Source organism: Podarcis muralis, chromosome 8 (genome assembly GCF_964188315.1).
Source record: "Podarcis muralis chromosome 8, rPodMur119.hap1.1, whole genome shotgun sequence".
Lineage (NCBI taxonomy): Eukaryota > Metazoa > Chordata > Lepidosauria > Squamata > Lacertidae > Podarcis > Podarcis muralis.
The window spans coordinates 90609680-90635567 of record NC_135662.1 but is presented as its reverse complement, the minus strand read 5'-3'; the positions used below and the strand labels follow the sequence as shown (position 1 = coordinate 90635567).

At 44.5% G+C, this 25888-nt stretch overlaps 1 protein-coding gene across 8 annotated transcripts in view; it reads left to right on the top strand.

Moving 5' to 3' along the window:
- Positions 1-25888, top strand: part of ADCY2 (adenylate cyclase 2) — a 128138-nt gene that overhangs the window by 57777 nt on the left and 44473 nt on the right. For 7 of the 8 annotated variants that reach the window (XM_077933577.1, XM_077933576.1, XM_077933579.1 and 4 more), the window contains 11 exons: positions 1915-2073; positions 3215-3347; positions 4840-5016; positions 5770-5813; positions 9127-9207; positions 11801-11870; positions 13841-13938; positions 16014-16098; positions 22447-22584; positions 23856-23978; positions 24812-24996. In XM_077933577.1, the coding sequence (XP_077789703.1) occupies positions 1915-2073; positions 3215-3347; positions 4840-5016; positions 5770-5813; positions 9127-9207; positions 11801-11870; positions 13841-13938; positions 16014-16098; positions 22447-22584; positions 23856-23978; positions 24812-24996 (1293 nt within the window). The remainder of the gene's footprint in view (positions 1-1914; positions 2074-3214; positions 3348-4839; positions 5017-5769; positions 5814-9126; positions 9208-11800; positions 11871-13840; positions 13939-16013; positions 16099-22446; positions 22585-23855; positions 23979-24811; positions 24997-25888) is intronic. The other variant, XM_077933578.1, reaches the window with a different exon arrangement.

Genomic DNA, 25888 nt, shown 5'->3' with positions numbered 1-25888 from the left:
TTCCCAGTAAGCCTCACACGGTTGCCTTAAATCTGAAGCTTTTGCTCTGGTTTGTGCTTCAGTATGTTTAACATTTTCAGCTCCATATCAAATGAGATGATGTTGTTTCTCTCCATAGCTACAACAGTGAGGGATGGTATGGATTTGGGGGTATACCACATGAAACAGCATTGCAGCACAGTAAGATAATACACAGAAGAGGTAAAAGGCAATCTTTCCCTCACGATGTAGTGCCCACTAGAGATGGCAAAGAATTCTGTTCAGTTTGCATTTAAAGACTAGCCTGCCAAAGTCATGCTTTCCCAAACAATGCAAGAAATGAAGTACAGCCATCCTTGGGAATTTGTACTTCTCCGAATTTTGCAACCCAGTTGTCCAGCTAGGTACAGTAATGTGTGCAATAATGCATGTAGATAAAGCATCCATAAAATGTCCATACTGGTGAACATAACATACAAAAAGCATCATTTTAGAGGGAAATGCTTTGCAAATGTGTATGTTAGGAGAAATTAACACTAAAATGCTGGGGTGTTTGCAGGAGGACTTTTTTAAAAAAAGCAAACTGATGTGGAAATGTGGAGAACTAAACTTTTGATTGCAAAAGCGAGAAACTGATTTGCCCATTTTTTCGTGTCCACTCCCTGCCCGTTATGGATCTAGATCAGTGATGGCCAAACTTGGCCCTCCAGCTGTTTTAGGACTACAATTTCCATCATCCCTGGCCACTGGTCCCGTTAGCTAGGGATGATGGGAGTTGTAGTCCCAAAATATCTGGAGGGCCAGGTTTGGCCATCACTGATCTATATTATCTTACCATGTTGGAAGATCTAGATCTGCTAAGACCTTTTTAATGACAGCATCGACTTTCCCAGGTTTTCCGAAGATATTCTAAAAGTGGGCTAACTGCCCCCATCTTGGAGCAGAGGCTGGCTGATGTGCAAATTACAGGGCCCAATGTTGGAGTGTATACAATAATTTTGAGCAGCCACAAATTTGTCTAGCATCATCAATGTAAATAGTGCTTTATGGCAGAAGTAGCCAAGGTGGTGGTCTCTAGATGTTGAGAACTACAGTTCCCACCATCCTTGACCATTGGCTGAGGGCTGAGGGCACCATGTCGTCTAGGTCTAGTTTACAGAGTAACACAAAACAAGGCCCTGATCCAATAAGCTTAGAATCTAAATTTTGATGGTGGAGAAGACCATGGACAATAGCAAGGGTGATGACTTGCAGCAGGAACAAGAAACCTTATATACCATAGCCTCCTAAATCACATCCTAACCACAGCTACCAGCAGTGAAGGAGAATCAGGGATTGCTTACTGACAACTAAATGACTCTGGGTCCACAGCTCTACTGTGTTGTCACTCTTTGGCCTGAACCCAAAGACTTGGGCGCCAGCACTCAAAGGCTGGAGGATGGCTCCACCTGCTCCTCTGACCATTCCAGGGGTTCCTTGTCAGGTATTAACGCAAAGGGCCCCTCAAAGAGGATCTTCAACACTGTCTTTAGCTCGCCTTGACTGCTCCTCAAGGTCCTTGGCCTGTGGGGTGTTTGGTTTGTCCTCCCAAGGACTCAGCATCTGATTCCAGATCAGGCTAGGTATGACAACTGCCAGTTCGCCTCAAAAAATAAAAGGCAAGTTCCAATTTTATTTAGAAACAGTTCTTTGTAAATAATACTTGTGAGCTTGAATTGAATTTGTGGCCATTTTTTTTAGCTTGTTTACTTTTATATTGATGTTAACATGCCTGTGCTTTAACCAGCAAATATCTTAGTTATAAAATACCACATTTTAATTAAGACATGAACAGTAGCACATGAAAAAGTCATTGTGTGGTAATGGTAGCACCGTGCGCTTTTTTCAAAGTCCAGAAAATAACAGCTGCGATTGATAATAATTTCTCATCAATAGGAAGGTCAGAGATGCAACTGGAGTTGATATTAATATGCGAGTAGGAGTGCACTCTGGGAATGTCCTTTGTGGCGTGATTGGACTGCAGAAATGGCAGTATGATGTATGGTCACATGATGTTACACTAGCCAATCACATGGAAGCCGGAGGAGTTCCTGGGTAAGACTAGTCTCTGTTTAAGATGGGTGTGGATACATTTCCCCAAATAAATTGGTGCCTACAAGGTCACCCAAAACGCCTACTGTGCAGTGAAGAGGGCCCTGTAGTCCTCAGCCAAAGGGATGGCCTTGCCTCGCCCACTGGAATGTTCTAGATTTAAATAGGCCTGATTACCTTTTATAAACATTGGATGTGATCCCACCAAAGTTAAGTCCTTTTAAGCCATGTGTTTAACTCTGCAATTGAAAGTAGTAGGCCTGCAGGTGTGGCTAGATTGTGCCCACTCCCCTATTAAAATTCATGCATTTTACCCTGTTTATTTGCTCTGATCCTGAGCAAACAGAGATTTTTCCCTTTTACTGAAATGCAATAGTCTTGGAAGGCACACAATACTGTTCAACTGCTGAGCATATAGGTTTGGCTCCCATAAGTTGATGAGAAAGCAGACCCCCAAATAGAAGCTGCTCTGATCTATCTTGAGGAAGAGAAACATTTAAGTGGATAGGGAACAGCTCCATGCCTTTCAAATGTATTAGTTGAATGGAGAAGCCACTTGCCTTGGGGCTTCTTGTGTTCCTTGGATCCTTTTCACCCACAAGGGATAACTTGATTGGAACAAATGAGAATGTTAAAGACTGGCTCTTTTTCTGGAGCGCAATTGAATGATGGGCCTAGTTCTCACTGAGGTGGCCATCTGGAATCAGGGTTTTACTGTTCTGTTCTACAGGTTCAAGTGACTGAATCCACTCCACATAAAAAGTCTAGAGAAGGATGGTGGAAGAGGTTCTAATGTAGTCCTTGGACATGCTCGTATTCTGTGTACAGATGTATTTCTCTGTTTTTGAATGCAGGAATCATGTGAGCTCCTGCTGAAGTTTGAAACAATACAGACAAGTTTAGGCTGACTACGTCAGTGTGAATGAGGGCAGAGTTTGCATTTGTTTTTGTGCACAGCAATCCAGTTTCGTTGCCTGCAAATATATATATATATATATTCATTTACAATGTGTTGTTTAGTTCACAAGTATTTCATTTTGTATAGCTGTTGGGAATATTTCCCAATAGTAAAAGAAAAGAAAAAAAGCAGTGTGACATTCTTAATGTTGTATAATGGTCATTTTAAAATAAACCATAATTTCAGCCGTGTTCACATTACTTCAGTCACCTTGGCCCACTTGAATGGAGCTTACCAAGTGGAGGATGGGGATGGAGATGCAAGGGACCCGTATCTCAAGGAGCATAAGGTGAAAACCTACTTCATTATCAACCCCAAGGTTAGTAATGTTTCATTTGTTTTCTCGACATTGTATTTGAAACTGCTATAAGCAGACAAGAGCCATGATTTCGCTTCTGTGGCTTCTAGGGTTTACATTGGGCTCGTTCAGACATGAAAATGAGTTTAGGCAATCATAAAGGTAAAGGTACCCCTGCCCGTACGGGCCAGTCTTGACAGACTCTAGGGTTGTGCGCTCATCTCACTCTATAGGCCAGGAGCCAGCGCTGTCCGCAGACGCTTCTGGGTCACGTGGCCAGCGTGACAAAGCTGCTCTGGCGAGCCAGCACCAGCGCAGCACACGGAAACGCCGTTTACCTTTCCGCTATAAAGCGGTACCTATTTATCTACTTGCACCTGAGGGTGCTTTCGAACTGCTAGGTGGGCAGGAGCTGGGACCGAGCAACGGGAGCGCACCCCGCCGCGGGGATTCGAACCGCCGACCATACGATCGGCAAGTCCTAGGCGCTGAGGGTCCCTTTAGGCAATCATAGTTAAGTACAACCGCAGTTTAGGGTTTGGGGCTAATCTGTGCCTGATCTAAAAGTGGAAGCTTTTGCTTTCTTCTTCTGGCACAGCCATAAGATGGGGTCGGGGGGGGGGGGAGAAAAGTGCACCAGGTGGGGGCTTACTGCTGCTTGCCTTCACAGCTCTGCTTCACAGCTGTGTGATCTGGGCCATGTCCAGACCTGGCTTGCCCAGTGGGGCAGAGCCACAGCGGCCGCCTCTTGGTAGGTATGTCATGCCTGCTTCCCAGAAGAGGGAGGGTCGAGATGACTAGGAGGAGGGGTGACCCATCTGAGGTGAACCCCCCCCCCCAAAGCCTCGCTTACCAGGGTTGTTTTGCTGCAGCGGCTTCCAACGAGATTAGCGAGATCTTGCAGAAATTTTGTGCGTTCTTGCTGGAAGCCATCACTTCAGGGGGCGGGGGATGTGCATGGGGGGGGGACACCACCCACTGGATTTCACCTCCTGAGGTGGCTGCTTCAGTCTGCCTGGTGGGCGAGCCGGCGTAGACAGGGAGACAGGTACAGCACAGGTGCAGTGGTGCGAGCCCTGCAGTGGCTCACCTCCTCCCGGCAGCAGCAGTGGCATCCCTGCTGAGAAGCTGCTGTTGTGGCTCCATCCCATCAGGTGAACCACTTCTGGATTGTGCTTTGTCAGGACAATAAGAAATGCAACACTGAGCATTTACTTACCTAGATCTTTATGTTACGTGGCTGCGTGGTATTGTCGTCTTCCTGAGGATCTTGGTTTATTTGATTTTAAGGAACAAGTCCCTTGCCCTTATTTATCTGTCCACAACGCTAGCTATAATCTCAAAACTCAGGAGGCGGCTAAATAAGATTTTCAGTAGTTTGTGTTTTATTGCTCTCCGCGGCTTCACCCCATGATGAGCAAAACTAGAATAAATTGGGCAAAATAGGAAACAATAGAAATCGTGCAAGCTTTATGCTATCTGTACCTCTTGGTGTTATTTATTCCCTAACCAGGAAGAAAAACGAAGTCCGCAGCATCATTTCCGACCCCGGAATACTCTAGATGGAGCTAAAATGAGAGCATCTGTTCGTATGACCCGGTACTTGGAGTCATGGGGAGCAGCCAAGCCATTTGCTCACTTGCACCATCGGGACAGCATGATTACAGAAAATGGCAAGATCAGCACCATGGTATGAGTTTTCTGCATCGTTATATATCAGCGCTAGCACAGTGGAGGAGAGGGAAAACTATGCCCTTCCCTCCTCTCCAGATTTCTCTCCTTCCCCCACCCCCAGACAAGAATTCAGTTCTCAGATTTGAGACTGGCAACCAGCCCTGAACCAGAGCCCTTTAGCACTGTGCAGCGTAGGAAAGGGGAGATAAGGGAAATGGACAAACTCCACCAGCCTCCATACAGTGCTACAAGACTCTGAAGCCCTGGAATCTCCTAATTCCAGGGTGGGACACTTCTGAAGACCAGCTGGGAAAATAAACTAGGGACTGGTGTTGCTTTCATGGCTGTCAGGCGGGCTTCCTGCAAGTGTCTGACTGAGAAAGAGGATGCTGGTCAGCCTGTGTTCTGCTCTGTCAGAGCTTGGCCTGTATTAATATGATCCTGAAATCATTAGTCTCTCATGCTTAATTCAGCTGGGTGTGTTGCTGTCGTTTGGCTTGCACCACTCAGGCTACACACATTGACCAGGGACTAAGTCATATTCAGCTCAGTAGGACTTTACTTATGAGTTGACATACAAGGAATTGCACTGATGCAATTCTGGCCCATTAAAATTAATAAGGATTTTATCATATACTTCACTGGGATTTTTGAGCTGGAGAAAATGTTCTCTGACACAACATTTGTGTTACAATACAACCTAATATACTGAGAATCAAGATTTTTTTTTAATAATACTATGTGGACATTTTCTCTCAATTTCTCTTAGGACATGCCTATGGGTCAATATAATTTCCAGCGTTGTAGAGAAAGGTATGTGTTGATTTTTCAGACATTGATTCTATGAGAAAAATGCATTACAGTGGTATCTCGGGTTAAGTACTTAATTCGTTCTGGAGGTCCGTTCTTAACCTGAAACTGTTCTTAACCTGAAGCACCACTTTAGCTAATGGGGCCTCGCCGCCGCTGCACAATTTCTGTTCTCATCCTGAAGCAAAGTTCTCAACCCGAGGTACTATTTCTGGGTTAGCGGAGTCTGTAACCTGAAGCATATGTAACATGAAGCGTATGTAACCCGAGGTACTACTGTACTCTCTTTAACCAGCAATTCTAATCTATATAAGCATTCACTTTGTTAGCTAGGGTCATTTTGAACAGCAGTTAGGATTAAGCTGAAATAAAATAATTCTACAATGTGACTCAGGCAAGCTGATGCTACAGTACATTTGCTCTTTTGTATTGGCCTGGATTTGTTGAAGTACTTACAGTATTGGAGGGTGACTTAAGCATTTTGTTGCTGCTGCAGTCCTGATTAGAACTGGACCCCCACCCCCCACCCCTGCAAACGCTGGCTATTCACAATGGGAGGGGAGTTCACAATAACAGCTTTCCTTCCATTATGAATAACAAGCATGGAAGGAAGTCTAGTTTGGGGACCTTGGTGAGGTCCCCTATTCAGTGGTCTTGATCTGCCCACCATTGAGGGGAAACTCCACTATACTGTCAAGTCATATGACAGATGCCATGTCTAATTCAGCCCTGAGACTTGAAATCAGCCGACTGCTTAGTAATTGTAAGAATGCCATTTCTGGGCTGGGATAGTCTGGCCACAGGACTTCATGCCCTAGTAACCTCACAGTTAGATTTCTGTAATGTGCTCTACATAGGGCAACCTTTGAAGGTGGTCTGGGAACTTCAGCTAGTGCAGAATGCAAGAGTTCTGTTGGATGTTACCTGGTAAAGGGACCCCTGACCATTAGGTCCAGTTGTGGATGACTCTGAGGTTTCGGCACTCATCTCGCTCTATTGGCCGAGGGAGCCGGTGTACAGCTTCCGGGTCATGTGGCCAGCATGACTAAGCCGCTTCTGGCAAACCAGAGCAGCGCATGGAAACACCGTTTACCTTCCCAATTGATCTACTTGCACTTTAACGTGCTTTCGAACTGCTAGGTTGGCAGGAGCAGGGACCGAGCAACGGGAGCTCAGCCCGTCGCGGGGATTCGAACCACCGACCTTCTGATTGGCAAGTCCTAGGCTCTGCGGTTTAACCCACAGCGCCACCCGCGTCCCTGTTACCTGGTACACCCACATAAAACCAACCGCATGGGATCTGTTCTGACATCCTATGTGCTACTTCTCATGATGTCATTATATAAAAACCATAACTGACTTGGGACCCACTTGCTTGAGGACATGTCCCTCCCAATGCCAGCCAGCCCAGGCCTTTCCTGTGGCCTGATGGGTGGCAACGCAGGAGAAGGCTTTCTCTGCAGTAATGTCCCAACTGTGAAATTCCTTTCTCCTGGAGTCATGGATGGCCGTTATGTTATTGGGTTTCCAGTTCCAGGTAAAAACTCACTTGCTTAGCCAGGCATTAGGAGATACATGATGGTTCCAAGTCTTACTGTGGTTGTTGATTGCTCAAACTCTTATGGTCTGACTCAGTGCAGGGCAGCTTCCTGTGTTCCAATTGTTAATATCTTATTTAACTTGCTAATTTTTTATTGGACATGGTAATTGTTTAAAATATTATTTGTGGGTCCCTCCAGGCATTGTTTATTGTCCATTCCTGAAGATTTGTGCTCATTTATGCATGATCTTACTTTCAATCATGTTTGCACCTGCAAAAGTTTTGGGGCAGACATTTTGCTGTCTTTCCAATCATTTCATGTCCCGTAGCTTCCTGCTGAAATTCTGCAACTCTTCACACCACAAGGACTCTGGGGGATGGGTTGGTACCACTTTTGTCACACTATACTGCTTTTCCAGATGGCAATAATGTGGCTTTAGGGAACAACTAATAAAAGTGCTCGACTATAAATCCAACCACTAATGTACTATTATTGTACCAATGCAGAATACACTTGCAAAAAAATTCAGTCTGGTAGGACCCCATATACCACCTTGAAATCTGGAATGGATGAAGAGCAGTCAAAGCTCAATAAATAGATAAAAATGTTTGTGACCTACTGTGATAGCTCATGTATGCTCTTCGCAATAAGCACCTCTGCTCATTCAGAGATATTTACAGTTCTTTATTTTACATATGTACAGGCAGCACATTACAATCATGCATCTGAATCCTCCAGTTCAGATTCTGGGAGTGGCTTTTGCCGGCTTCTCCTCCAACAGAAAAGGCGAGGAAGTTTCCTGTGACGCCTCTCGCCCCTCCTCTTTAATTCTCTCCTCTCCTCGGCAGACGGAAAAGGCACCGCCTCGCCATCAGCACCAGAACTTCCTGTGCTTGCTGGGGCTCTGCTTCTGCATCTAAGGGCCTTTCCGCCTGGCTCTCTCCCCCTTCCCCATCCATCGCTTCCTGTCCACCTCCCTCTGAATGTTCCTCCTCCTCCCCGGCATTCTCTGGCAGTCCCATGACACCTACCTGCCAGGTGACTTGCATACCACCCTCTTTTGTAGTTTCAGGCAGGACAGAAAAGCAGAAGAGTTATTCTCTTAGTGAGCTACCTACCACATGTAGCTGTGAACTATGTTCATCTTGGTGGGTGCTCTGAGTTGGGTCAGAAAGGAAGGCTCTCCTCTTGGGGCTTTTAGGCTACCTTGGGCTTGTGAAAGGAAGAATATGCCCATGCAGGCATATAGTCAGAGACTTCAGGTGGTGCAGATAAACTTGGTTCATTCATTCAGAGGCTTCATCGTGAAGAGTGAAGAGATAAAATAAGCCATTTCTTGCAAACTTCTAAATGTCACGATACCACAGAATCACATAAGGTAACTGGTCAAGTTTATAGGTAACAAAATGTGTAACTTTACCAGTCCACTTGAGGGCAACTATATCAGACCCAGTTATTCTAAGAGAATTCCTAAATTCTAGTTTCCTGCAGTTTTGGGACGACCTGAAGTCAAACTGTTGGTTATGTTGTTCTAAAGTCATCTCAGCAACAAGTCAACTTCATATTGCAAAACGAATGGCTGATGTTAAATGCAGGTCCAAATATGGCAAGTTGTGTAGACTCTGTTTTATATACTGCTGCAGGAAAACAGGAATACAAAGGGCTGGCTTCCTTTTTGTTCTCTGTTCTCTTTGTTCTCTCTAATCGTTGCCATGCCTTATTTGGGTATTTCCCCCAAGGCTACTAACTCCTATTTGCCCTTTTGTCCTCCACAGAACAAAATCTCAGAAGAAGAAGTTTGAAGAAGAACTGAATGAAAGGATGATTCGAGCAATTGATGGAATAAACGCTCAAAAGTATGTTTGCACCCAAGGTTGCCCTGATACTGATACCACCAGTAGCCCTCTGTGCAGTGGTGTAGGTGAGGCACTGCTGCTCTCCTGGCTTCCGAAAACAGCATGTCACTGGGGCTAACCAATGTGGGGAGGGGCAAGGCACCAAGACCAGAAACACAGAAGGGATAACAAGGGCCATCTAGTCCAACCGCCTGCAATGCCGGTAACTTGCCCAATGTGACCCTGAGAAGAATTGTCTCATGTTCTGCCAACATAATGGCAAGAGTGCCTCATTGGCTGTGCCACTCCGCACTGAGCTCCCTTCACCCTGTCCTTCCCCCACCACTCTCTCTGGTAAGTCCAGTGATTCACTGTGTTTGGAAGTCAGGAGTTCAAAGGACCAAAACACTCCATTGCTGAATTTCCTATAGATGAGGAATAAGTATTTTAGTAACCTGGGGTGTCTGGTTTATTGGAAGCAAATGAGAACTGAGCAAAGACTATGCTAAATGACTCAGAGACCTATTTAGAACACCGTATGAGATGAGGCTCTTTGGTCCTCTTCATTGTTGGGGAATGTGCTATAGGTTGTGGTGGTGGTGGTGGTTTTTACTTTATTAAAAGAATTTCATTTATTGAAAGCAAAGTGATGAAAGAAAAAAATTAAGAGAGAGAGAAAATTATCAAAAATGCAAGAAAAATCGTTCCAACTTGGACCAGTTAATATTCTGATATTTTACCAAAGGTATCTATTGTTTGGCTCAACATAGGAATGTTAGTATGAGGCTTCAAAATACACAAAAGAATATCATCTGCAGATAAAACCAATTTATATTCAACTGAATTGTGAACTGCCCTGTAATAGCACAAGCTGGGGGTGGTGGTGGGGGGGTTACTAAGGTGAATGTAGACGCTCTTGCCCAATTCCTCAGGACAGTGGAAAAGTAGCAGACTTTTGCCATTCACTTTAGATGTAGGTGAGTCATACAATATTTTAATCCATTTTATAAAACACAAAGGAAAACGAAATTTAGTTAGAGCTACCTCTGTACGCAGGTGGCGCTGTGGTCTAAACACGCTGGGGCTTGCCGATCAGAAGGTCGGCGGTTTGAATCTCCGCGATGGGGTGAGCTCCTGTTGCTCGGTCCCTGCTCCTGCCAACCTAGCAGTTCAAAAGCATGCCAGTGCAAGTAGATAAATAGGTACCGCTTCGGCGGGAAGGTAAACGGTGTTTCCATGTGCTGCTCTGGTTCGCCAGAAGCGGCTTAGTCAAGCTGTCTGCGGACAAACGCCAGCTCCCTTGGCCAGTAAAGTGAGATGAGCGCTGCAACCCCAGAGTCGTCCGCAACTGGACCTAACAGCCAGGAGTTCCTTTACCTTTACCTCTGTTTATAAATTTTGTCAAAAGCCTTTTTAGCATCTAGTCATGAAATTAGAAATTGGTCTTTATTTTTGTTTAAATCTACCAAATTCATCACTTCTCTAATATTATCTGCTGCTTGTCTTGTTTTATAAAACTGGTCTGGTCATTCTTAATAACAGATACTATCACTTGCTGGATTCTGTTTGGTAAGGTTGCTGATACATATGCAAACGTTTTTTATTTATGTGCATTGTTTTGCATGCTTAAGCCTCAGCTACTTAAACTGAATTTAAGTGTGAAATTTGATCTGCAGTTGTTCCTCTTGCCTTCTGGTTCAGTGGACTGCCCAGAGCATGTGTAGCAGAGCTCCAGAATCACTGGCTGTTTATAATTTGGGGACATAATTCAAGGTCTGGGTTTGACCTATAATTGCTTAAATGAGTTGAATGTCTAGAAGCTGCTCTCTCAAATATTCTTTTGGGACCAGATCAACTAAGAGCACCAACACATGATCATATAGTGTTGTTTACTCAGAAGGTTTGAAATCAGAAGGTCTCATTGCCAGTATGGACCATGGCTATTTGACGCGCCAGTGCCAGAGAAAGAGAAAAAACTTAAACATGTAGCAGAGATTCCCAAAAATAGACCAGAGGCAATTGTACTTCATCCAGCAGAGCTTTACTTGCTACTGAAGGCAAATAAACATAATGGTCACAGATCCAGTACATTCAGGATTGGCACAGTCCATAAAAATCCAGTTGCAGCACTTACAAAACTTATAAACCTATAGCAAGACTAAACCTTAACACTAGGCATGCTATGTACAGAATACCACACCAAAAGGAAGAGAGATAGAAAGTAAAACCCAGGCTCCTTCTGGTCTATATTTATAGTCAGCATGACCTTAATTGGAAGAGATAAGAGAACCAGTTCAAACCAGCTTCCCAGAAGGTATAACCCAAACCATCATGAAGCTTCTTTCATACAGAGAAGCTTCCAATAGCTTCCAGAAACTTCTTGAATTAATCAGAATAGGAAAGATCTCTACACATCAGATCAATACTTTCTGCACTAAGAAACGCAAACTCCCTATATTAAAAATTGAAATTGGTTGTATTCCCTCACAGGGCTATAGTTTCTTTTCTCAGGCTTCCCTGTGCCTCTTACTTAAACTTTTCAGAAAAATATAATAAGCAAATAATTATCCAGCTTTATGTATAATATTCTGTATGTTCTTTCTTCCTCTTCTAGGCAGTGGCTTAAGTCTGAGGATATTCAAAGGATATCATTGCTCTTCTATAACAAAGCACTGGAAAAAGAAGTAAGTAATACTTAGCATAGAAGGGACGCGGGTGGCGCTGTGGGTTAAACCACTGAGCCTAGGACTTGCCGATTGGAAGGTCGGCGGTTTGAATCCCTGGGACGGGGTGAGCTCCTGTTGCTCGGTCCCTGCTCCTGCCAACCTAGCAGTTCGAAAGCACGTCAAAGTGCAAGTAGATAAATAGGTACCGCTCTGGCAGGAAGGTAAACGGTGTTTCCGTGTGCTGCTCTGGTTTCGCCAGAAGCGGCTTAGTCCTGCTGGCCACATGACCCGGAAGCTGTACGCCGGCTCCCTCGGCCAATAAAGCAAGATGAGCGCCGCAACCCCAGAGTCGGTCACGACTGGACCTAAGGGTCAGGGATCCCTTTACCTTTAACACTTAGCATACAATATCAGGGTTCTGTGTTCATTTTGTAAAAGCAAGTCATGGCACTAGTTGTTTCTAGTTACATGGGGGTCCTCTTACCTGAAAAATGTGTGGCCCTGTTGGTGTCTAAGTTGAGGTAGAACGGTTTTTCTCACTGGTTCTTCTATTTAGTCTCCTTCCTGACATGGAGCAAAATTGGATTCCTTCTGGAAATGTAAATGATGTGCCTGTTCTCCAGATTGCAGCCTTTCGGCTCTTCCTCCAAAGCACTGTAAATTTCATAGAAGTGGCGTCTGACTGACCATAGAACTTGAACTTTGTTGGCTTTGAGTTCTTCCACTGCTGTGTTTTATAGATGCTCGTCCACCAGGCCTAACAAATCAGAGCATTTGGTCCAAACGAGAGAGTCGTCCTTCCTTTCTCTTTTTGCTCTGAATGTTTTCAGTGCTACCACACAGTGGTTATCTCCTGCTCTGTCTTCAACATTTCTGGTTCAATTATGTCAGCTTATTCTAAGGCTAGAAGTGGGCTGTTTGGGGATTTCTGGGTCAAATTGGTTTTGCCCATTTTCCATTGCAGGGAGAAAGGGAAACATTCCATGATAAACATGTTATCCCAGTAGGCCTTGCCACAATCAACTGGGAAGCTCCCCACTAAAATGCAGCATAAGGGAGCATCAGGTGCAGTTCGATAGGACTTGTGCAAGAGAACTTATTGGTGGTTTGTTACCTATAATTATAGTTAAAGGACCCCTGACCATTAGGTCCAGTCGTGACCGACTCTGGGGTTGCGGCGCTCATCTTGCTTTACTGGCCGAGGGAGCCGGCGTCATGTGGCCAGCATGACTAAGCCGCTTCTGGCGAGCCAGAGCAGCGCACGGAAACGCCGTTTACCTTCCTGCTGGAGTGGTACCTATTGATCTACTTGCCCTTTGATGTGCTTTCAAACTGCTAGGTTGGCAGGAGCAGGGACCGAGCAACGGGAGCTCACCCCGTCACGGGGATTCGAACCACCAACCTTCTGATCAGCAAGTCCTAGCCTCTGTGGTTTAACCCACAGTGCCACCCGCGTCCCTATAATTATAGTTACGTACCCCAAATAGTCACAGTTTTTGAGCCCCTTGTTTATGTAAAACATTTTTTAAACAAATGGTCAAGAGAGGCACAACTGTTAGTGGCAGTGGCTCCTCTTGCTGTTTTCTTTCTGGAAAACCATTGAAGAGGTACAATATAACAATATAAAATCTGTGATGGATCAGTCCAAGAGTCCATCTAGTTTGGTGCACCCTGACCAAAGAGATGCTTCCAGGAAGCCTATCAGCTGGGCATGAAAGCAAGACCCATTTCCCATAATTGGTCCCTCTGCCACTAGCGGGCAGAGGTGCATCGCCATGGTACATGGAGGTTCTGTTTAGCTACTATAGCTAAGAGCAGCTGATAAACCTGCTCTCTGTGATTTTTTTCCAGTTCTTTTCTTTAAAGTCTTTGAGTTAATGGTCAGCTCAGGAAGCATAAGCCTGTGTTCTAGTAACTGAGTTAATTTTACCAACTGTTTTAAAATTATGTTAGGTTTTTTTTGTAATCTCTTTCTGATTTTGTTTTAGTATAGAGCAACAACGCTTCCTGCGTTCAAGTACTATGTGACCTGTGCTTGTCTTATATTCTTCTGCATTTTTCTTGTGCAGATCCTAGTACTACCCAAGTAAGTAAGAAATTTGCACAGCTCTTTGTTTATCTCCATTCATGTTGTTGTCACCCTTTTCAGTTCTGGGAAGGTTGTGCCATTAATCCCAAATGGAATAAGGGACTGGCTGATTAAATAAATAAATAAATCCTGGCATGTAATTCTGCTTCTATTTCTGGCTGGTTTTGCCCTCCTACATCTTTCTGACCCATCAGTGCCCATTGGGACAGAGCTACAGAGCTGGCCTTCCAACACTGGTATTGCTGCAGCATATCTGGATGGGACTGGGATGGGACACTGTGTTGTGACACACAGACAAATGACTGGTTTCTGGGAAAGAGCCTCTGGGTGGGAGCAGTTCAAGTCATACAAAACTGCTCAAAAGCCTTGTGCAATTCAAACCGCTGTTGAATTTCATGCATTTATAAATAGGAAACTTTCAGAATATTGGGATGGGAGCAGTAGAACAGTATGTACAGTACACTTGAATTTCCAAAAAAACAAACCACTTGTATCATCGATTGTCAGGAAGCAATTGACAAAAAAGAAAGAAAGAAAGAAAGAAAGAAAGAAAGAAAGAAAGAAAGAAAGAAGTTTAAAAAACCCACTCGTGTTTATAAGGGCTTTTTTTCTCCTGCACCTGGTAAAAGAAAAGGGAGGGCTGCCATGGATTTTTATATTCAAAAGATGTTTTAACAATGAAGCTCTTATGCAGTCCAAGCCTCTGCACTGACTGAAATCTGTTGAAAGCTTCATGAATGTACAAAAAAGAAAGAAAGAAAGAAAGAAAGAAAGAAAGAAAGAAAGAAAGAAAGAAAGAAAGAAAGAAAGAACACCCAACCCCACAGAGTGAAAGATACTGAAATTATCAAACTCAAGTCAAAGTTGAAGATAAAAATTAGCTCCCTGCAGGAATCTGTCAATGAACATCTTTCCCATACATATATTGAAATCTTAAAAACAGGGATAGACAGAAGGTGTCATTGGTTAATGACAGACTAGTTTGTAGTAGCCTACTTAATACCTCCTTGTTTCTGGGATTCTTGCAAAGAATGCTGGACTGCTTAAAGCTAAGGTAAAGGTACCCCTGCCCGTACGGGCCAGTCTTGACAGACTCTAGGGTTGTGCGCCCATCTCACTCAAGAGGCCGGGGGCCAGCGCTGTCCGGAGACACTTCCGGGCGAGCCAGAGCAGCACACGGAACGCCGTTTACCTTCCCGCTATAAAGCGGTACCTATTTATCTACTTGCACTTAAGGGTGCTTTCAAACTGCTAGGTTGGCAGGCGCTGGGACCGAGCAACGGGAGCGCACCCCGCCGTGGGGATTCGAACCGCCGACCTTTTGATCGGCAAGTCCTAGGTACTGAGGCTTTTACCCACAGCGCCACCCGCGTACATTGCATTTCTCCAAACCCAGTACATAAGCACATCTAGTCTTAAAGCATGTTTGTTTTGGCAAAAGGGCTTCCAGGAAAGATTGCTGCCACATGGAATGAGAGGTGTTGCCTGGAAGGAGTAAACGTCCTTGCTGCTTCCATGTTGGATAGATCATAGTCCATGTCAGAATCCACATGGGTACTCTAATAGGAAAGTTTGCAGGAGGGGTTAGTGGTGGGCCTCCAGCATTCTGACTCCCATCTGTGGCCAAATGGAGATCGATGATAGATATAATTTTTAGCTTGCTTTTCTGGGCAAATGCCCATGCAAATCAGCTTGCAATCAAAAACAAACAAAGATGAAAAGAGCAGGAATATAAAAGTTGGTGTTATTCAGCAAGCCACTTCTTAGTTCCTCAACAAGTGCAAATATTCATTTAGATTACTTATACCTAAAACTAATCTAACCTACAATTGTTAAAAGATCCATTCCTTAGTATTCACTCTTGTTTTGAAAATTTAAAACATACCAGAACAATATATGATGCATTTTCTTTTTTCCTTTTAAGCAATTTTCAAAGGAGGCAGACCCACATGGCTGTTGCAGTCACATTAAGTGACTGCAAACGTGCTTGAACAATCCATCAACCAGAATTCCTTCTGTGTCTTTTATTTGTACATTGGTTTCTCTAACAGGCCTTTCTTACTGTCTTGTAGAAAGTCTTCCCTTGGGATCTCCTTTGGAGCTGCCTTCCTTGTGCTCTCCTTCATTCTTTTTATCTGTTTTGCTGGACAGCTTTTGGTAGGTATTAAGAGAATGCCCTAGCAACACAATTTGTTCTGCATAAGCAACGAGGCCTTAACGCCCATACAATAGAGCCAAGGTCACTTTCCCTTCCTGTTAGTTTTCTGGGTGAGAAATAAACCTTTTGAGAACTTCCTTTCTTGGAGTTAATTTGCTTAACACTTTTCTCAATGATGTGAAATGCTGAAGCTTTTTCATATAGGCATTGCTATGTACTGACCTTTACTGGAGATGAAAAACTGAGAGACTTGCATTGTAGCTTGTCTGACCTGTCATAGCCAATGACTTTTGCTGACAAGCATGAATAATTTTTAATTAAGTCCCCCCCCCCAAAAAAATATGTGTAACCAATCAAGAATTTAAACTAATATACAACATCCTGAGATAAAAGGTTCTAAACCCCGCACATCTCAGGTCACAAGTGGCTCTTGAAATTGAACAGTTTACTGTGTGGGATGGAGGGGATGCTGTTTCAGGACCAAACTGCACAGTTTTGCTCTGGAGTGCAGGTTTCTACCCCCACACAAATGGACAGCACGGGGCCTCCAGTTCAGTTTGGGATTATAGCATGGAAGGGTAAGGGGACTTGTTTACAGGGCAAGTTGCAAGTAAAGGTAAAGGTAACGGTACCCCTGCCCGTACGGGCCAGTCTTGCCAGACTCTGGGGTTGTGCGCCCATCTCACTCAAGAGGCCGGGGGCCAGCGCTGTCCGGAGACACTTCCGGGTCACGTGGCCAGCGTGACATCGCTGCTCTGGTGAGCCACAGCCGCACACGGAAACGCCGTTTACCTTCCCGCTGGTAAGCGGTCCCTATTTATCTACTTGCACTTTGATGTGCTTTCCAACTGCTAGGTTGGCAGGCGCTGGGACCGAGCAACGGGAGTGCACCCCGCCACGGGGATTCGAACCGCTGACCTTTCGATCGGCAAGCCCTAGGCGCTGAGGCTTTAACCCACAGCGCCACCCGCGTCCCAAGTTGCAAGTAGGAGGCCCCTAATACAGCTTAAGTCTTCACTCACGACAGTAAGGGCCCATCCACACAGCTGTTTGTCCTGTGATTTCTAGCCTTTTGTATCTATCTATTATCATGGGTCCAGTGGGGTTTTTTCTTGTCCCATTGCCTTTCCTAGGAAAACGCGCTGTTTTCTGCTGAATCAGGACAAACATTAGTCTACAGAAAACTGGAAGAAATATTTGTCCCTCTTCTAATCCTAAAATAGACCTTGAAGGGGGAATAAGCACGCTTTCCTGGGAGCTGTGTTTGGGGCAATCTGCTCTTCCCTCCTTTCCTTCTTTTCCCCCCATCACCTACAGGATAATTTCTCTGGTTGCAGTGCACTTCCAGTTTTCTCTGAGTGCTTAATTTTTTATTACTCTTCCCTGTTTAGCGCTAATAAAAACTGTGGTCAAATGATACATGTGCAAAATGTGTGTTCCTGCTCGTTTTCTTTGATTTGTTGTGATGATTCCAATCACAGCTTTATTTTCTGTCTTTAAAAATAAGTGTTAATTAATAGGTATTGGAAGGGTCGCAGCTCCTTTTGCATATGTCAAATGATGGTTTGATTCTCTGGTTTTCTGATTCTCTGACTCTCTGCCACGGGTGGGGGGAGCTGAAGGTGAAGACAACACGAAAAGCAGACTATTGGTTATACGAAGAATGAAGGGGAAAACACTGGGTTTTGGGGGTCTTTCCCAAGTAAAATCCAAGGCAAAAATCACAAGTGGGAACACCCAGCCCTGGACCAAATTGAAAATGGCACGAAGAGTTCTGGATTTAAGGGGAAACATGGCTGGGCCCTAAGCATGCGTAGAAATTGTACTCAAGGCCAGAACTACACAGTTAAGGCCACATATAGTTATGCACTGAGAAAAAGAAGTCTAAAGTCTCTATGGGAACACAGAACTTGTTCTACCGGATCCTGGCCCCAGGAGTTCCATTGCAGCACAACCACCAGTACTGGTAACTCGGCTTATCAAAACTTTGGGTCAGCGTTCTCAGGACAATGAATCAAAATGAAGAAACTGCTTTAAGGAGATCCAGGCTCTGAATGATGCTCTTTGTTACTTATCCCAGCAAGAGGAAAATGAGATTGTCCTGCAGTTGCAGGGAATCCAGTTAACACTGACCAGATATAGGTATCACCGGGTGCTGACTACATTGCAGTAACATACTTTGTCTCCTGTTTTCCCCAAATGTTTCAGAAGAAGAGAGCAGCTGAAGAAGCCCGCATCTCGGCTAGGAAGAAGAACTTGACTGGGGGTTTAGTAGGGATTTGAGACTTTGGGGCTTTGGACAACCAGGACAACGTCCCTCATTGTTAGTGACATTATATCCTAGCCTGCTCTCAAGCATTTTACTTGCACTTTTGTGCACCTGTTTGGAGCTTGAAGCTGGCAAGTCAGTGCACCTACTTGCAAATGCAAATGGATGGATTTGTCCCTTGTGGAGTGCACTTGCACCACAAGTGGGTAAAGAGTACCCAGGAACAAATGGGAAAGAGAAAAGACAAAATCAGATCAAATGAAGCCATGATGGAGGTGCTGCAGCGGAGGCTGCTCTCAAACTGTGCTAGACAAAAAGTGCCTTAAGACAAAAGTTGTGCTCAGAATGAAAGGGTGGCTTTTGATTGTTTTCTTTCTCTGAAGAGGTAATTACATTACTGCAAAGGTGCTTTGTGTTCCTCCCTCTAAGGAACATACACATTTCCTTCCTGTACAGTCATCATCATATTATTACAAAAAGGAGATATTTTAAGGGAGGCCTGGCATTTTTTATATTAATTCCAGTCTCCTTTGCAGCTGCCTGTCTTTTGCTTTCAGTAATACTTTTTATCTGTTTTGCCAAATAGCTCAGTAGGTGCTGGGAGCATGTTGCTTTTCTTAGAACCTCAATTCCAGTAATGAGGCCATAATATCTCAACATTATTGAAGACCACCTTATAAAGAAAAGTTCCTTCAGCATAATATCCTTCTTCGTAGCTTGTGTAAGGAAACAGATCGCTGAGGACTTTCTTCCCTGGAGTTAATTTACTTTTACTTACCAACCTGTGGTGATTTCTAGAGTTCACATCACTCACTGTTGTCAAGACTGCAAGCAATTTCTTTCTCGCCCATTGTGTTTTCTGTTAAATGAAACTGTCTTACTAGCTGGACAGTTTTTCCAAAGCGACTTGGTTTTTGATGTATAGGAGAAAAAAAGCAAAAAGGGTATGTGACCTGATGTGTCCCTGATTGTTACTTAGCAGATGGATGCCAAATATCTCTTGAGCTTGAAATGTACAGATAGTTTTCAGGTCAGAGCTGTTCCTACTCCAAGTAATGCCAAATAAAAGAACAGGAGGAACCTGGAAAAAATAAAGCATTCATTCTAGTGAAAGGCACAAAGATCACCCCCCCCCCCTTTCTTAATGCAGTACCTTTATTGAATGGTGCAGCTCTCTTCAAACATAAACTTTTTTGGTGAAAAGTAGCTTTTATCAATGCTGATAAAAGGTTCCATGAAAGTGGTTAGGTAAGTGGTGTTAGTGTAATAAAACTGGTATGTAGACATTTAGGGTATGTTGTTAAAGCAGCCATGCTACCGAAGGCAGAGATTTATTTCATACGCTTTTCAATGTCTTAACAATGTGGAGCATTGTTGGGTGGAATATCAAACATTTTCAGGGATGCACCCTTGAAATCGTTCAGTGTAAGGTGTGGCAGACATCCTGAGCCAGACATCCTGGAGAGCCAGACATCCTGGAGAGTGAAGCCAAATGGGCCTTAGAAAGCACTGCAAATAACAAGGCCAGTGGAAGTGATGGTATTCCAGCTGAACTATTTAAAATTTTAAAAGATGATGCTGTTAAGGTGCTACACTCAATATGCCAGCAAATTTGGAAAACTCAGCAGTGGCCAGAAGATTGGAGAAGATCAGTCTACATCCCAATCCCAAAGAAGGGCAGTGCCAAAGAATGCTCCAACTACCGCACAATTGCACTCATTTCACACGCTAGCAAGGTTATGCTTAAAATTCTACAAGGCAGGCTTAAGCAGTATGTGGATCAAGAACTCCCAGAAGTGCAAGCTGGATTTAGAAGAGGCAGAGGAACCAGAGACCAAATTGCAAACATGCGCTGGATTATGGAGAAAGCTAGAGAGTTCCAGAAAGACATCTACTTCTGCTTCATTGACTATGCAAAAGCCTTTGACTGTGTCGACCACAGCAAACTATGGCAAGTTCTTAAAGAAATGGGAGTGCCTGATCACCTCATCTGTCTCCTGAATAATCTCTACGTGGGACAAGAAGCTACAGTTAGAACTGGGTATGGAACAACTGATTTGTTCAAAATTGGGAAAGGAGTACGACAAGGCTGTATATTGTCTCTCTGCTTATTTAACTTATATGCAGAATTCATCATGCGAAAGGCTGGGCTGGATGAATCCCAAGACAGAATTAAGATCGCCGGAAGAAATATCAACAACCTCAGATATGCAGATGACACAACCTTGATGGCAGAAAGTGAGGAGAAATTAAAGAAACTTTTATTGAGGGTGAAAGAGGAGAGTGCAAAATATGGTCTGAAGCTCAACATCAAAAAAACGAAGATCATGGCCACTGGTCCCATCACCTCCTGGCCAATAGAAGGAAAAGAAATGGAGGCAGTGAGAGATTTACTTTCTTGGGCTCCATGATCACTGCAGATGTTGACAGCAGCCACGAAATTAAAAGAGGCCTGCTTCTTGGGAGAAAAGCAATGGCAAACCTAGACAGCATCTTAAAAAGTAGAGACATCACCTTGCCAACAAAGCTCCGTATAGTTAAAGCTATGGTTTTCCCAGCAGTGATGTATGGAAGTGAGAGCTGGACCATAAAGAAGGCTGATCGCCGAATAATTGATGCTTTTGAATTATTGTGCTGGAGGAGACTTTTGAGAGTCCCATGGACTGCAAGAAGATCAAACCTATCCATTCTGAAGTAAATCAGCCCTGAGTGCTCACTGGAAGGACAGATCCTGAAGCTGAGACTCCAATACTTTGGCCACCTCATGAGAAGACTCCCTGGAAAAGACCCTGATGTTGGGAAAGATGGAGGGCCCAAGGAGAAGGGGACGACAGAGGACGAGATGGTTGGATAGTGTTCTCGAAGCTACCAGCATGAGTTTGACCAAACTGTGGGAGGCAGTGGAAGACAGAAGTGCCTGGCGTGCTCTGGTCCAGGGGGTCACAAAGAGTCGGACACGACTAAACGACTAAACAACAACAAGGTGTGGCAGAAGGACCCGGACAAAACTCGTGGTGCTACTCATGTGCCTTGTGACAAACGGAAGAAAATGTGGAACAAGCCAAAGGGTGGACAGGCCCTCTGTCACATGTTCAGTTGCCTTTAGTTCGTTGCTTTTTAAATAAAAGTTAAAGGGATGGAGAGAAATGTCCCCCATGGGAATTTTGCAATGTGTGTTCATGGCAAGTAATCTAAGCAGAAACTGAGAGAGAATAAAATGAAGTAGGTTATGGATAAATGGCTGATGTTCCTTCTGGGCTGATCATGTCATAATAATTGTAGTTTATTTTAGCAGTTTTTAAATTTAATTGTAGCTGAGTTTCACTTACGTGAAAGTGGAAAGCAGTTATGGTAACTTCAGTTTTAAATGTTTTTATAGAATCCGTTCACATGTATCTGAAATAAAAGTGCTCAAGACTGAGATGTTGATAGTGGGGACTTTTGTAGTACAGAAAGCTTATAGGGTTTAATTTTTTTATGATGTCATACTCTTCCCAGGGAGGTCTGCCTGGTTAGATTTATTGTAGTCCTTACAAGGCAAATGAAATAACTTTTCATGCTGCTTGGCTTTAGGGCTCTGTGAGTCGAATGGTTTTTAATACTGTGTTTATCATTCTGCTATTAATGTTTAGTATTGCTAATGGGTTTTTAACGTGTCTGGATCCTTTCTTTAATATACTGCGAATTTTAAAATTATGCTACACTTGCTAGCTACTCTGGAGTCTCTGCATTTGCCAAAAAATGAAATAAGAACTGTCTGATCCCCTGATCCGACATAAGACTCAGTTGATCAGTGACCTTTGCGCTTAATTCCCATTTTATCTACTGTTGTGGTTAGCCAGTCATTTCCTACCTTACAGCTCCAATATGGAAATAGTTGCAATTCAGTGCACATTTTAATCCACTCAAGAACAATTCATCAATGTGTTTGAGCAATGCTTGAGACCCTCTCCTCATCTGCTCTCTGTGCATCGCCTGCATGTTCTTGCCGTTTAAAATTGTGAGAATTCTTGTTTGAAGCTAACGTGGAAGAAACAGATTATTCATAGAGATGCATTTTCCTGTATTCCGTGTACAGCAATGCAACAAGAAAGTCTCGGCCTCACTGATGTGGATCTTGAAGTCCTCCGGAGTCATCGCAAACCACCCCTGGCCACGTATCCTGCTCACTTTGATAACAACAGCTATAATATTAACAATGGCTGTATTCAATATGGTAAGTTGAACGGGATTTTGTTTCCATTGCTATTTTTCTATCTTTCTGGCGTGTTTCTGTGATGCTTGTTACATGCAGCAGTTTCACTCGGGTTTGGGGTTGACTCAACCTGCCCCCAAAGTTGCACACTCTGGTTAGCCTTGCCCCTGGTGTCCACACATACGGTGATAACATCTGCAAGGAAAGAGCTGTACATGCAGAGCCCTCTCTGTGCAGATGTTTGCAGTGGGGCCAGGGCTTATCAAAGAGCCCGGTGTTGGGGCTGGCTTGTTGACAGAGCTCGGATTGATGCAACTTTGGGGTCAGATCACCTGAATAGAGCTAATATAAATAAAGAAATGGGGCAAAGCCAGTGTCTGAGGAAACAAAGGAGTTGAAGAAAGGAGGCGCTGAGGAAGAAATAGGCCTAGAGAAAAATCTTAAAGGTCCGACTCTGGGGTTGTGTGCTCATCTCGCTTAAGAGGCCGGGGGCCAGCGCTGTCCAGAGACACTTCCGGGTCATGTGGCTAGCGTGACGAAGCTGCTCTGGCGAGCCAGCACCAGTGCAGCGCACGGAAACGCCGTTACCTTCCCGCTATAAAGCGGTACCTATTTATCTACTTGCACTTGGGAGTGCTTTCGAACTGCTAGGTGGGCAGGAGCTGGGACCGAACGACGGGAGCTCACCCACCGCGGGGATTCAAACCGCCGACCATGTGATCGGCAAGTCCTAGGCACTGAGGTTTTACCCACAGTGCCACCCGCGTCCCTGCGGGTGAAATAGGCCTAGAGAAAAATCTTACAAGGGTCTATACACCATTGGCAAGAAGGAACTAGACCAGCAAGGGAGAATTGAGAACTGTGGACCATAGCCTGGGTGGCAAAGTGGGTATATGGTTGCTAGGTCAATGATCTTGACCTCAACTAGTCTGCTGTACCTTTGACAATTTCCAGAGGGGTACCGTGTCACTCTCGTTGCATAAAAGCCAACAAGAGTTCTGCGGCACCTTAAAGACTATAAATTTATTATGGTATCAGCTTTTATGGACTACCACCCACCTCGTCAGATACAACAAATCTTTCTTGCTAAGCACTGTTGCACATTTCAGGTCTCCAGAACCTGAAGGTTCATAGTCCTGGGCCAAAGCAAGATAGACTGAGGTAGTTGTTGTCCCACTCCCATTGGGGCATTAAAGGCTGTTTGAAGATGAATTATTGTCCCTTTTGCCTCTAAAGGTGGTAGGTTCATGTCTCGTTTTTCCAGATCCTAAGAGATTTCATGTTTGTTCTAGTTTTTCTTGGACGATGATGGTGTGCTTGAATTCCTCTCCATGCTAAATACATCAAATGCAAGTTCTCTGAATGGAAGCAGTCATATCCTCTCATATATGCAAAACAACTATTTTTTCCTTCCAGTAAGTTCATATTATATTTCTTATTTGTATAAGCTTTTTTCCGGTACCGTCAATAGAGCCAGAAAGACTAAGGTTCACTTTGGAGGCACCTCTTAACATTCCCTCCATAGTTGCTACTGCTATGCAAAGGTTTCCATTCCAAGGAAATGTCACACCTTCCCAGGAGCTGTTAGACATTCTAGCAAAGGGCCTTGGGGAAAGAAGTTCTGCTAGGTTCACTGGGACAAACTCCCAAGTTAGAGTACATAGGATTGGAGTCTTTTAGTCCAGTCCTAACTACATTTGCATGAACGTCCATGCTCCTTCAAGTTCTTCAATTAAGGAGACTAAGGAGCAGGAAACCAGCAGGCAGTCCCAGCCTTTGGTTGGTTGTAAATGTGGGGGCAGGTTGAGCGTGGTGGGGCACTGCCCTGTTGGCCTTAATGGAGCAACCTCCACTGTCCTGAACCAAGAGGGAGGGGCTATTGTGTAGGTCCTTCTCATCCAGTTGTCTCCTGGTTGGGAAGCAAGTACAACAATTATGCAGGATGGACCTGGGGAATTGATTATGTGGTTCCAGCGTTTTAAATGTCACCACAGTGGCATGGGATGAAACCACAGAAACCATTGTGATAATGCCCCCTCTGATCTCATGGAGCATGTGAAAATAGCCTCTTGTGCTTGGAAAACTCACTTGTCATGGAGAAGACTTGGATTCTTCACCCTGACACACACACTGTATGTGTGAATTTAATTTTATTTATTTTCTACTTGAGGGCACAACCCAACCACAGATTAGTGAGAACTAGGCCTTAGCTGCAAACTAAATCCAAATATTTGCTTTCCTTTTCCAGTACTTCATCTATAGCTGCATCCTGGGCTTGATTTCCTGTTCTGTTTTCCTCCGGATAAATCATGAGCTGAAAATGGCAATCATGCTGCTTGCTCTGGTGGCCTATAATGTCATTCTTCTGCACACACATGGCTCTGTCCTGGACAACTACAGCAAATCCCTCTATACAATGGCCCCTCTGAAAAGGTAGGCCAGTGAATCCGAGCCTCAGGGAAGGAGCTGCTTAGGATCAAACTAGGTGTTGTTAGAGCCACAGAGCTGCCTGCACTGCGCTCCTCCTCTGGTAATGTGTAGTAGTCGAACAAATGTGGCATGACATCAACATACTTTGTGGGCTCATCCACACTCCTGATTGTCCTGTGCCTAGAAATCACAGGGCCAAGAGGTTTTCTGCTTCTCCTGTGCTTTCTATGTACGGATCCAAGCCGTTTCCCTTTTGCCCTGGAGCTTTCCCCAGGGAAACCTGCTCTTTAGCACTGATGGGGCAGGTGGGGCTTGTCAAGCTGGGAAGGGAGCCCATCTGGGAGAAGGAAAACTGATTCTATACTTCCACTGCCTTGTGGGATGTCTTTGGGAAAAGAAAAGGCTAAGGAGTGAATTCCACACAAATCCAGAATGGAGTCGGATGGTGCCTTGTGTGCCTCCTTCTGGTAATTCCAGCAGCCAAGCTGGTGTCAAACGTATTGCCCTGCTTTCCTTTGGACCACATCAGTGAAGCTGAGAGGTGGGTCTTGTCCTCTTGGCAGCTCATGACCTCCATATACACTGTCCAGTGAGTGTGGGGAGGTCACTTCAGTACTGCTACCGGAGCAAAAAGAACGCAGGAGGCAGAAGTTACAAGGTGCCGGTTTCTGCTGCCACAGCAGGCACTGTGATCCTTCAGCGGTTTGACTTCACCCCTGGAGATGCCCTCATTGCTTCATGAGACAGATGGATGCCAACAACAGTGCTGAATTGGATCAGACATCACTCCGTGGAAAACCCAATGGATGTTTTCTCTACCGGAGCTCTAAAGAGCAGGTTTCCCCATGGGAAAGCAGGGGGACCAGCAGAAGTGTGGACAAGCCCTGTGTTAGCC